This window comes from Pseudopipra pipra, chromosome 10, assembly GCF_036250125.1.
Source record: "Pseudopipra pipra isolate bDixPip1 chromosome 10, bDixPip1.hap1, whole genome shotgun sequence".
NCBI lineage: Eukaryota > Metazoa > Chordata > Aves > Passeriformes > Pipridae > Pseudopipra > Pseudopipra pipra.
The window spans coordinates 498,825-511,531 of NC_087558.1; the positions used below are offsets into that span (position 1 = coordinate 498,825).

Below are 12,707 nucleotides of genomic sequence, written 5' to 3' on the forward strand. Positions count from 1 at the left end.
GGTCCAGGTTCCTTGAGCTTCTGGTTGTTTCTCATCCAGAGATCCCACTGAGAAGCTGCATCCAGTGCAAGAGATCTCTTGACTTACCTGTGGTGAAATAGGCTGTTTCAAACAATATTGTTAAAAAATGCATATCAAAGCTGATTTTTTTTGTTTTGCTGCAACAGGAAGATGCAGTCACACCACTGACAGCAGATCATCAGCTCTTTACAAATTAACTTTTTCCTCCCACCACTTTGTTAAATCTGCTCAAAGCCTTAAACAGGCAAGAGGATAAAAAGGTCTTTTATGATTCCTGATGGATAATGGTCACAAATACTTAAAGGGAGAACATTACAGGAGGAAAGCAACCTTAATCCAATCCTTTTTCTTAGATCCTCAGTAACTGGAGGGAGGAGCGGTACCAGGACGATGTCAAAGCCAGGCAGACGATGCACGAAGCCCTGCAGCTGCGCCTCAACCTGGTAACAAAAACTCCTGGTTATCCTGGTGTTATGAAAAGATGCAGCAGCTACTCTGGAGGAGGTGGTAAGGAGCAAGGAGCTCCAGAGTATCCAGCATCCGGGGGGATGAGGCAGCTGTTTATTCCTGAGGGATCCGTGCACCAGAGGAAGCCAAGGGAGCCGGGGGAGCTGCTCTGAGCCATGCAGAGCCTTGCTGCCTGCTCTGTTGTTTTGCAGGTGGGTGGCATGTTTGACACAGTGCAGAGGAGCACCCAGTGGACCACAGACTGGGCCCTTCTGCTCCTCCAGATCGTCACCTCAGGGACTGTGGATCTGCACACCAACAAGTATGTCTGCACTGTTCAAACAGCTAATTTGTGTCCTTAGGCCTTTAAGTTTAGGTTGCATGGGGGTTATTGTTACAGTTTTTTATCGTGTTACTGCTTGAGTGGGATTTAGGGCTCTTTGCTGGCCTGGGGTAGGGGTACCTCCATTTGGGAAAGCCTTGGAGGTGCCATTCACACCCTTCCTTACCTATCCCATGCCTGAGTGCTCCCCTGAGTCTGTAATTCCTGATGCCTCTGTTGGCAGTCTGTGCTGTCTGTGGCTCTGAGCTGGGGTTTAGGATGAGATTTGTGTCCACCTCATGTGTACAGTGGGGCTCAGGAATGTGAGCTCAAGGGGGTGTGTGTGTACAGAAAGCCCTGAGAAACCCAGCCTGGCCAAGAGCTTCCTCTGGGGCCTCTGCCATGAATATCTGTGCCTGGATCTCCTGGCAGCTGTGGTTCCTCAGGGTAACGCTTGCTTTTGCTCCCAGGGAATTGTTCATGACTGTGCTGGACATGCTGGGGGTCCTCATCAATGGGACACTCGCCTCGGACCTGTCCAGTGCCTCCCAAGGAGGGCCTGAGGAGAACAAAAGGGCTTACATGAATTTAGTGAAGAAATTAAAAGTAAGGGTCATGTCTCATTTTCAACATTTCCTTTGAATTGCTTTCTGCCCTCATCTTTTAATCATGTCATTTCTAGTGTCTGGAAAGGCCTCTTGGAAATACAGGAGAGACTAAAACATGCCTAGTCATAAAAAGGAGAAAAAAAAGAAAATACAAGTACAGGAGTGTGGAGGTGGGAAGATACTTCTAGGATTTTCTTCATATTCAATTAAAATTGGGGACTCTGCAAGACACTCAGTTGCTTTTATTTATGTTTGAGATACTAATTTTGTTTTATGTATTTTCTACACTGTGTTTAAACAAGAGATGAAAACTTACATTCTTTAAACAAAGAGAAAACCCAAAAAAAACCCCTTGCAAAGCCACTTGCTTAAATTTAATAAAAGCACAAGGAAATGATTCATGCAGAAACTGGACATTTGCAATAGTGAAAGCAGAGCCATGTTCTCTGCTGTGCCCTGTGTGTGGCTGACGGGTGTGTTTGTTCCCCAGAAGGAGCTGGGGGACAGGAGGTCCGAGAGCATCGACAGGGTCCGGCAGCTGCTGCCGCTGCCCCGGCTGACGTGTGACATCGTGGCCTGTGAGCCCACGGGGTCCCTCATCGACACCAAGGGCAACAAGGTCGCGGGCTTTGACTCCATTGACAAGAAACAGGCAAGAGCAAACGTTGGTCTCGGCCTCCCTTTCCCCGGGTTCGGGAGCGCAGGAATTCCGCGGAGCAGGCACAGCCTGTGCGGTGCAGGTGTTCTGGGCAGGGTGGGGAAGGCTGGGAGACACCCTCCCAGTCCCCCAGCAGTGTGGGCCCTTGCACAGGTGGGCTTTCCATGGGCAGTGCTGCCAGCACTGAGGAACACTGGGCTTGTCAAATAACCCCTTTGAAAAGAGTTGCAGGTGACAGGGTGTTTGGTATCAGACGCAATTCTGTTCCAGATATTTCAGCCTGGAGAAGAGAAGGCTCCAGGAAGACCTTACAGCCCCTTCCAGTGCCTAAAGGGGCTCCAAGAGGGTGGGAGAGGGACTTTGGACAGGGGCCTGGAGTTGCCAGGACAAGGGGGAATGGTTTCCCACTGACAGGGAGATAGGCAGGATATTGGGAAGGAATTCTTCCCTGTGTGAGTGATGAGGCATTGGCACAGGTTGACCAGAGAAGCTGTGGGTGACATGTCCATGGATAATTTTTTTAAAGTGAATTTATGTAAAAGAGAAGGATAGAGCTTAGGATAGAGCTCTTCATTCTACAGACTTGGCAGGCAGGTTTTGGTGACATAGTGCTTAGGCTTCCTGCCCTTATTTGAATATGTAAACTTTTAGCAAGAGTATTCTCTGATCAGCAGATTTTTGATAGATATTTGACTTTTCCTCCAAAATATCATAGATAGAACTTGAGATTTTTAGCATGGCTATAAGCAAATGCTCCTATAAAAATATAATTGCTTTCCTCTAATGGCAGCCTTGGACAGAGGTTAAAATCCCACTCGTGTGCATTTGGTGCATTTTGTGGAGGGAAAACATCCTTACTGGATCTTTCTGACTCAATCAATCATGTACAAAAGCAAGTCTATTGTTCAATTTTCTCAAATCTTGATTTCCCTTTGCTTCTGAAACAGGGGCTTCAGGTGTCATCCAAACAAAAGGTGTCCCCTTGGGATTTATTTGAAGGTCACAAAAACCCTGCCCCTCTCTCCTGGGCATGGTTTGGGACTGTTCATGTGGACAGGAAGGTGATCAAATACGAGGAGCAGCAGCACCTGCTGCTGTACCACACACACCCCAAACCCAAACCACGCAGCTACTACCTCGAGCCCTTGCCCCTTCCTCCAGAGGAGGAGGAGGAAGAGCCCACCACACCTGTGTCTCAGGAACCAGAAAGAAAGCTGGGAGAGCTCTTGGACCAGGGAAAACACGGCACGGATGACGAGAAGAAGGCAAAGGGCAGGGAGAAGAAGGCAAAGGGCAGGAAGCGGAAGTCAAAGTCGAGCTCCAGGGCTGAGGTGAGTGGTTGGTGCCACACAGAACCTGAAACACCTCCCCAGAGCAGCTGGTGTGGTGTGGTTCTGCCTGTGGAAATGGTTCTGCACCCCGAGGAGTCAGTCCCAGTGAAGGGAGGGAATGGAGATGGCCAGGAGGAGATCAAACTTGTTGGTTTAAACCCAGGTCCTGTTCAAATGGAAACCAATTTGGAAAAGGCTCTTTCACACAGATGAACTGTTCTACTGTGCAGTTTGGTCTGGTTCCTGAGATACTTTCCTTTTTATTGTATTGGGGTTTGAGTAGTGAGTTCCTAAGCTGAAGAGTCACTTAGAACAAGGGTTTGAAAACATGTCTGGCACCACCTGAATGATAATAATAATAATAACAATAATAATAATAATAATGATGATGATGATGTATGTTTCCAGCAGCAGAGTTCTGTGTGGTTGCAGCCTCTCCACACTGCTGCCAGTGTGGCCATCCCTGGTGTGGATGTGCTGGTATTCCCTCAGCATCCAGCTGGTTTGTCCAGGGATGTGCTGGTATTCCCTCAGCATCCAGCTGGTTTGTCCAAGTGTGGTTTGAGAAGCTGTAATTTCAAGATAATTTTCTGGCCTTTTTGATGTTGCAGTGAAGTTCTTGCTGTTACTTATATCCTGGTACAGTGAGCTGTCCTTGTGCTCCACCTGACCATAGCCTGCAGAAGGTACCTGCTAATCAGCACCCCTGGCTGGGGTGTGCCTGGAGCTGTCCGTGGGAATCACCAGACTTCATCTTGTTTTTACATCACTGCCGATGACAAAGGAACTGTCTCTGTCCTTCAATAATTCAGTAGGAAAATCAGCATTATTTATGAGTTAGTAAGGGGTGAGTGTCAGTAACATTGCCCTTTGCGTGTGTTTTAAGGACTGTCCCCAGCCCAGCCTGTACAGAGTGCCTCCCTCCCGCTCCCCGCCGCCGATGGCTCACGCAGCCCCCCCGGCCCTGGGGGGGTACAGCCTGGGGGGGCCCCCCCTGCAGCCCGGCTCCTTCCTGCAGGGCCAGCCCCTGGCTCCAGGTACGGGCGGCTCCGAGGGCAGGTGGCCTGGGACAAACCCCTTGGGGCACCTTCTGGTTCTCCCTCTCTCTGGTTCTCCCTCTCTCTGGCTCTCCCTCTCTCTGGTTCTCCCTCTCTCTGGCTCTCCCTCTCTCTGGCTCTCCCTCTCTCTGGTTCTCCCTCTCTCTGGCTCTCCCTCTCTCTAGTTCTCCCTCTCTCTAGTTCTCCCTCTCTCTGGTTCTCCCTCTCTCTGGCTCTCCCTCTCTCTGGCTCTCCCTCTCTCTGGCTCTCCCTCTCTCTGGCTCTCCCTCTCTCTGGCTCTCCCTCTCTCTGGTTCTCCCTCTCTCTGGCACGGGCTGTGCCGCCGGTCCCGTTTGGGTGATTCCTTCAGCAGCTGAGGGTTCTCGAAGGGCTTTGCTGCCCTCAGTTGTAGCTCTGTCTCTGTGAAGGTGTTGAACTTCCTGGGCACATGAGCCACAAGGAGTTCCCGTGGGGGCAGTGTAAGAGAGCTGGTGGGGTGACACAAGAGAGGGACGATTGAAAGAACAAAAGTCCTGTGGGTTATTTTCTTTTTTGATTAATACCGAGAGCCCTGGTGGCTAATTTACCATCTGCTAGATATGGGCTCACATTTTTTCCAGCATTTCTGATATGTGCTTAATTTTGCATAGGATTGTCTTGTTTCTTCCAGTTAATGAGTTACAGTTTTATGAGGATTTACTGGCTCCAGAGGGCAGCAGTTTGTTATGATTTGAGAAACACTATCAAGGCTTCTCCAAAATTATGCAGGAGAAGTTAACAATTTTTTTTCCAGTTATAAATGTTAAATATTTTTTTTCTGAAGCTCTAAATACAACTACTCTGTATTTTAACTGTTTAAAAGTCTTCAGAATATACCAGAAAGTGGCTAAAAAGTTTAAGGAAATGCTGCTTTTGAGAACAAATGTGTAAGATCACCTTTGTAAGTCTGATGGAAAGATACGTGATTTTTATCAAATAGCAGAGAGTGCATAAATTGCTACCATCTCATTATAAAATTAGCTTGACATATTAAGCTGTTCATATCATGCTTTGGATCTGACATGCAACTTTTGTTCAGTGGTAATAGTGAGATGTTTTGTGTGGCATAGAACACACAGCAGCCCATAGGCTTTGTACTTTTCATTCTCATTTGCAAGTGGCAGTCTTCAATTACTTTTCCCATTAAATTTTCAGGCCAGAAATGTGGTTTAGTCCAGACTTTGCCTTTGCAGAGATGTGTTTATCCTGGTTGTGTAGAGCTGCTGGATTAGCAGTGCTCTGCACCAGCGATGCTCTTAGGGAAGGCAGAGGATACATTTGTGTTTTGGGTGGTTTTCAGGTGGTTCTGGGGTGGACTCAACGGGCTCCTTTGTGAACACGAAGCAAGCTCTGCCCAACATGCTGCAGCGGCGCTCGGGCTCCGGGATGCAGCCGCCCTCGGTCCCTGGGATCCCACCCCAGCAGCAGCTGCTCCAGAGGAAGCTCCTGCAGGAAGAGCAGCAGCAGCAGCTCCTGCGGCAGCAGGTGCAGGCCCGGGCTCTGCAGCAGGTTTGTCCAAGCCCTCGGTCTGAGGAGCAGCACACTGGGTTTGCCCCTGTTGGGCTGTGTGCCCTGCCTGGCTTACAGGGGGGAGCCAGCTCATGGTTACAGCAGTTCCCCAAATATTAGTCTAGCAGGGCCAACTGCCTTTAAATGTCATTTGATGTCTTAGTCCCTTTATTTTTCCTGTGTTCCATAAACTCAGGGTTTGCTCCTGCCCCTTGATGCTGCCCTTGTTCCCTGTTGTGTCACCGAGGCTCTCAGAGGATCACAGGCACCAGGTGCCACCAAGCTGCCAGTGAGTGCACAGGGAGTGCCCAGGGAGCCCAGCAGAGCTGTGCCTGTCCCTGTGTGCACACAGGTGCCTGTGTTGCCCAGGAATATTTGTATTGCTGCAGGGTACAGGGGCTGGGTGCCAGACCACACACAGCTCTTGTGCAGTGCCCCTGGGAGCCTGAGCTGGTTCTCACTGTGGTTACAGACAGGCTGATTTGAGACTGATGGTGTAAGCACAGGCAGTTGGGGTTTGGATCCCAAAGAACCAGCACTGTGTGTGCAGTAGCTGGTGGTAAATCCAATAGCTTTGTCTTTACTCCCAAGCCTTTCTGTATCCTTTCTTACCCCACTGCAGTATATAGTACCTTGCCCTTTTGCTGTCTTGCCTCCAAACTCTGTGCCGTGCCCTCTTTGCTCAAAATAGTTCATAATTTCAGCAATATCCTTGTCATTCTGCAAGCTGTCTCTATTTTGTTACAGCTTCTCATTATCCTTCTCATCTCTCTCTGATTTCCTGCTGTGATCCATGCAAAGGCCTCTGAAGTGCTTAAATTGCAGCTGAGTGACAATAGTTTTATTGGAAAAATTACTGCCAGCTTGAAATCCCTGGCAGTGGTGGGGACAGTTCTGTAGAATCCATCTAGAGGGACTCTGCTCTTCAGACCTGTACTCTTGGAAACGAATAGCTGTGGTGTGAGGTCTTCGACAATATGACTTGTTAAAAATTGCTGAGTATTCTGTGTAGAATGAGTGGTGTCTGTGCAGGGTGAGGGGGCCGCTCCACATTTAGAGTTCTTGCACTGAGCAGCAGTGCTGTCCTGAAGGAAAATGGTCGTCACTCCAGGATTCTTTAGGGCACAACTTGGTGGGGTTTGTGTCCAGAGCCAGACCTGTTCAGGGGGTTGTATCTGGTGGCTGTGTCTTGCAGGGGCAGCCGATGGACCAAGCTGCAGTTTTCGCTCCGCAGGCTCGACCCCTGTCCCAGCTCCCACAGTACCTGGGGCTGCAGCAGGCACAGGTACTGCCTTATCTGGGAGCCCCTGCATGGGAATGCTGATAAACAGGGCACCCTTCCCCAGCCTGCTCCCTGTGCCTGGGGTGTGCCTCTGCCTGTGGCTGGGGGCACCAGCGAGGCCTCCTCCTGGGATGCTCATGGCCTCCACGTCTGGTAGCTCATGAACGTTTTTGGTGTGACCACTTCCCGGTTTTTCCTGATGTTGTTGCTGGGAATAAGCATATTTCAGTGTTAAGCTGGAAATCTGGCCAGTTTTTGGTGAGATGATAGCAGTAACTCTATTATGTCATGGTTATTCTGGTACTCGGGATTTTGGGGGGATATGAGGAAAACAGAGATGGAGTTTTGGAGCAGAGTCTGTTCCTGCTCAGCACCTCTTGGGAAGGCAGCATGGGGGGGTTCCAACCTGCACATATGGCTGTGTGTGACAGTGAGTGACCACGTGTGGCCGTGTGTGACAGTGACCACGTGTGGCCACGTGTGACAGTGAGTGACCACGTGTGGCCATGTGTGACAGTGACCACGTGTGGCCACGTGTGAGCTGCCTGAACCCGCAGACAGAGGGGGTCCCACCAGCGTGGGGGACAGGTGGGTCGGTGTGTGGGGACAGCACTGCAGCTCTCGCTGAGTTGCCTCTGGATCTCCGGGCTCTGGCTCCTCGGCGAGGCCGCCTCTCCTGCAGCGGGGCCGTTCCCCCGGCCCGGGGCAGTCACTCGTGTCGTTCTCTGCAGAGCCTTCCCCACGGATACACCCTGTTGGGCAGCGCAGGGCTGGTGCAGCAGCAGCAGCAGCAGCCCGCTGTGGGGCTGTCCCCCGGTGTGGGGCTGTCCCCCGCTGTGGGGCTGTCCCCCGGCTGCCCCGCGCTGATGGAGCTGCGGCAGGACCGGCCCCCCGCGTACCTCCCGCAGCAGCCGCACACCTACGGCCCCGCCGGAGCCCCGCGGTGAGCGGGAACCCGGGAACAGGGTGGGAGAGCCGGGGTTAGAGTAAAGTCTGTTAATAATAGAATCATAGAATGGGTTGGGTTGGAAGGGACCTTAAAGACCATGCAGTTCCAATCCCTGCAGTGCAGGGATGCCTTCCACTACACCAGGTTCCTCAGGGTGCTCATTGACCAAAATGAGGTTAACACCACATCTAATTAGCAATACAGTATTCTAGAAAAGGACTATTAATTTCAGGGTTTTCCAGTATTTTAGAAAGTAAAAAGTCCACTTGTGATAGCTCATTTTCAATTATGGTGATGGAACACTGAGATGTTTTGGGCTGGAAAATATTTTAGTCTTTATGTGGAACTGCTTGGGATGTAGAAACTCATCACTGTTCCTAGACAAGCAAGAGCTGAATGCTTGGGTCTGTTCCTGTTCAGGGGAAGGTGTTATTGCCTCTGTCAGTTACTGGGCAATAGTATGGCAGGGTTTGTTGTGCAATGTATAATGTAACAGCTTGGATATCTGTGGAAGTCTGATGTCGCAGCTACAGTCGAGTTCTCCCAGACCGTTGTGCTCTGTAAATGAAGTTTAATCTGTCATTTTTTTCCCCACCAGACTGAGCCATCAGCCTTTGCAAACGGGTTCCCTGGTTGGAGGGGGACTGGACGGCGCCTCGGCCGTGGGGCCACACCCTGTGCTGGGCACAGGGCAGCCGCTGGAGCCGGGCAGGCAGAGGCAGCAGCGGCTCTTCCAGGTGAGGGCTGGGCCGTGCTGAGGCTGGGGCTGTGACAGAGCAGGGGCTGTGACAGAGCAGGGGCTGTGACAGAGCAGGGGCTGTGAGCATCACTGTGTCAGTGAGAGCGTTACACACTCGCTCGCACAGGTCTTCGAGTCTGAAACTCCAGAGCCTGGTGCTACAAACCCCACCTGCCTTTCCCTGAGTGCAGTCATTGTTTACTTTTGGGACTTCCAGAAGGGAGCTCTGGACATACGTGTAAAACTCTGTACTTGGATTTTCTGGATTAGGGAATACCCCTGGAGAAGGTAGCTTTGAGAATGGCCTGGCTGGCTGTGCTGGGCAGAGGTGGTGGTTGGGCACTCCCTGTCTGGCCTTACAGTGTCACTGGTGTTAAACCAAAGGGCCTCTCGCAGGTCTGGCCCATCTCCTCTGTTCTGGTTTGGTGATACTTTTTAATTTGGAGGCGAGTCCCCGAGGCAGTGTGGGCCATGTCCCCGTTGTTCAGTGCCCACCTTCTCTCAGGTGCAGCAGCAGCAGCAGCTGGCTCTTGGACTCCAGCCCCTGCAGGCACAGCAGCCGCTGGTGAGCAGAGTGTTCGGGGTGTTTGGGGGGGGTGGGGAGGGACAGGGTGGGCTCTGTCACTTGTGCACGAGGAAGCCTTCCCTTGGCCACGTGAGGGCTGATGGTTGGCACTGCCCCTCGTGCTTGTGCCGTGTTTGTGGAGCACCCCTGTGCCCTGGCAGCTCCACCACGGCTGAGCTCCGGCCCCTGCCATGTCCCATCACAGGTGCCTGTTCCCACCTTGGATTTTTGGGATGTACTGCTAACAGGCTAGGGGAAAAATGGGGTTTATTTTTTGAAGATACTTTTAAATTATATAGTTAGTCATAAACCAGAGCTGCATGAAGACAGCTGAACAAACTGAATTACTTTTGAGACACAACTTTCTGCTTGATTGGAGCCCTTGATAGTTTAGGGAGTGATTTGACCCAATCACCATCACTACCAAGTAATTTTTCTGGACACATCCACTGAATTTACAATCTCATTATGCTTGCTCCCTTTATTTCCACAGTTTTTCCAAACATATTTAAGGTAGGTGAGGATAACTAGAAAAGTAGAAAAAATACAGTAATGGTGAAATTGCAGCCTCCAAGTTTAAAAGCATTAATCTTAGATAATTTTCATCCATTTTTGAGTTTTTCTTAATAGGTTTTATATCTTGAACAAACTGCTGGGAGAGTGTCACAGCAATGGGCACCTGCTCAGCACAGGCTCCTCTGCCAACATCTGCACAGCAGAAGGTGCTGTGGGTTGGGTTTGTGTTCCCAAAAACCCCGGTGTGGTGGCTAATACCTTTGACTAACCTAGCACTTACTATGGCCCGGTAGCCAGGAGATTACACAACATATTTTAAGTGAAGGATTTGGTTTCAGAAAGGGAAAAGATGCTGAAGTCTTGTAAAATGCTGAAACTGCCTTCAGTAAGCACAAGGTTTTGCTGAGCAAAGCTCGGGCGGTTTCTGCAGCGCCCACAGAGTTATTAAGGTATGGGATTACTCAAATTTTATTCAGCACCTCAGGTTTCCAAACTGCATCATGTATCCCTGTGCAGAAGAATCACTTAATTAAAATTAGAAGCGTGTGCATATGCACAAGACCTAATGAGAAAAACAAAAACTGGGATTTAGGAGGCAGACCTGTTGAGCTGAGAGACCTGAGGGTGAGTCAGAGATGGGTGATAGAGGCTGGGTTTGGGGTGCTCATCACATTGTGCCTAATGCCATGGCCACGGCCAGTGAGGGCTCCCCAAAGCCTTCTCTTCCCCAGGCTGAACAGTGCGAGGTTTCAGGGCAGGCAGAGAACAGATGTTCTGTGAGCTCTGAGGGTGCTCCCCGTGTCCTTGCTGTGCTGTTAAACCCCAGCCAGGACACCCACCTGCCCTTGCTGCCCTCCCCACGCCCTGCCCCTGTGCCGGGGTGGCACAGCCCAGCACGCTGTGGTTCCTGCCGTGGCAGGGGCAGTGTGTGGGTGCCTTCACCTTGGTGTTCCCGTTGCAGTTCCCGAGGCCGGGCCTGCAGCAGACCCCGCAGCAGCAGCAGACGGCGGCGCTGGTCCGGCAGCTGCAGAAGCAGCTCTGCAGTAAGTGTGTGCACAGACTGTGGAAATGTGTGTTTGAACACGAAATTGTCTTTCTGGAGATCTCCTGCCTATTTACCTGCTGCCAGATGTACACGGAGGTCGTTCACCCACTGGCAGTGGGTACCTGTGCCCGTCCTGGCGTGACACCAAAGCCCTGGGTTTGGGGCAGCCCATGGGGTGGTCCTGTCACCCCCAGCACAGGACTGGGGCTGGGCCCCCTCGCCCTCCACAGGAAAGGTCCCTGGGGCAGTGAGTGCCTCTGGCCTCAGGGGAGGAGGGGTGTGCAGCCTGTTTTTTGCCACCACTGCAGCAAATACAGGTGTTTTTCCGTATTTTGGTACAGTCACCCCCTTTGCTTCCTCCAGCAGGTAACCAGCCACAGCAAGGTTACCCCACTTCTGACCGTGGCTGGGGGGGGCCCAGGGGACCTTTGCACTGAGGAACAGGACTCTGGAAATTCAATGTACTGCTTGTGGTTAGACAGCAGACTTGAGCTCTCTTCTTATTTCCATCATTATTTTTTGTGCTGCAGTTGATGTGAATATGTAACAAGGTGGGTTTGGGGTTATTTTTGCATTTAACTAGATTTCAATGTATGGACTTGTGGGCCTATTTGAAGAATGTTATTGCAGATTTTATGAATTTGGTGCTTTTTAGGTCCTGTTACTTTTAAAGAGGACAAAGAATGCTGGATTTATTTATTTATTTGTGGGGAAAACCAGTGGGTTTTTTTGCAAAAAAAAAAAAAAAAAAAAAGAACTGCACTGGACCAAACTACTGAACTGAAAGGCACTTCAGATTTTGGCATGGAAGTTAATTTGTTCATTAAAATGTTCACCTCTTTCTTTGTTGGTAGAACAAGCATCAGTTCAAATCGTGTTTATTTGACTGTGATTTTCACATGCACTTTATAAAGTTCTTTGTTTAAAGTACCAATTCCTCTTGCTCTTATTGTGGTAAGAAGGTGCTGAAGTGGGTTTATTGCTTGTATTAGAACTTCTTAAAGTTTATATTAAAAGCCACAATGTCACGTTAATAAACCTTCTGGAAGTTACTGTTCTCATCTGGGGTCTGTCATCCGAAGCTCTCAGGGGATGGTCCCAGGGGTGATGGGGACTGAGTGCTCCAGGGGGGCTTTGCTCCATTCCCGTAGGGAGTCTCTGAGTCCTGGTGGGAGGTGACCCCCCGTGTCTCCCCCATGCCAGCAGGGTCTGGTCCCATCCCAGCCCTCCCAGTGTGAGTGTGGCAGAGCCCCCGAGTCCTTCCCGCAGGTTCAGCTGCCCTGGAGCCAACAGCCTCTGGATGATCCTCCTTTCCCTGGAGGAGTTGTTCTGTCACCTGTGTCAGTACCAGCGGGGCACGGCAGGAATTCCCAACCCCAGGTGGGACTCGATGGCTGGCACGAGGCATTGCATCATCAGTGAGTACAAATCCACAGGCAAATTATCAACCAAAATCACCACAAACAAATCACTGTTATTCAAACCTGTGCAAACAGATCATAATTTTGCCCATACTGGAGGTGAAAAACCAGAATAAATTTATTATTACTTTATGTCATTTAGGAGCTATTCTATATGATTGGGGTTTTTTAATGCATTCATTTTGAAAGTGGAACTTGAAGGGCATTTAAAATACTCT

General features: G+C 50.3%; 1 protein-coding gene across 2 annotated transcripts in view; it reads left to right on the plus strand.

Annotated features, from left to right (window-relative positions):
* The window catches only part of LOC135419353 (mediator of RNA polymerase II transcription subunit 12-like protein), a 26,551-nt gene extending 14,426 nt beyond the window's left edge, over positions 1-12,125 (plus strand). Inside the window, exons 13-26 of one of the 2 annotated variants that reach the window (XM_064665642.1) lie at positions 375-464; positions 681-790; positions 1,261-1,396; positions 1,889-2,050; positions 3,004-3,387; positions 4,274-4,424; positions 5,764-5,972; positions 6,169-6,261; positions 7,168-7,257; positions 7,986-8,197; positions 8,802-8,940; positions 9,448-9,507; positions 10,985-11,066; positions 11,435-11,603. In XM_064665642.1, coding sequence (XP_064521712.1) covers positions 375-464; positions 681-790; positions 1,261-1,396; positions 1,889-2,050; positions 3,004-3,387; positions 4,274-4,424; positions 5,764-5,972; positions 6,169-6,261; positions 7,168-7,257; positions 7,986-8,197; positions 8,802-8,940; positions 9,448-9,507; positions 10,985-11,066; positions 11,435-11,505 — 1,989 coding nt within the window. In that variant the 3' untranslated portion in view covers positions 11,506-11,603. Of the gene's footprint in view, positions 1-374; positions 465-680; positions 791-1,260; positions 1,397-1,888; positions 2,051-3,003; positions 3,388-4,273; positions 4,425-5,763; positions 5,973-6,168; positions 6,262-7,167; positions 7,258-7,985; positions 8,198-8,801; positions 8,941-9,430; positions 9,508-10,984; positions 11,067-11,434 lie in introns of both variants that reach the window. The other variant, XM_064665641.1, reaches the window with a different exon arrangement.
* Positions 12,126-12,707: the final 582 nt, after the last annotated feature.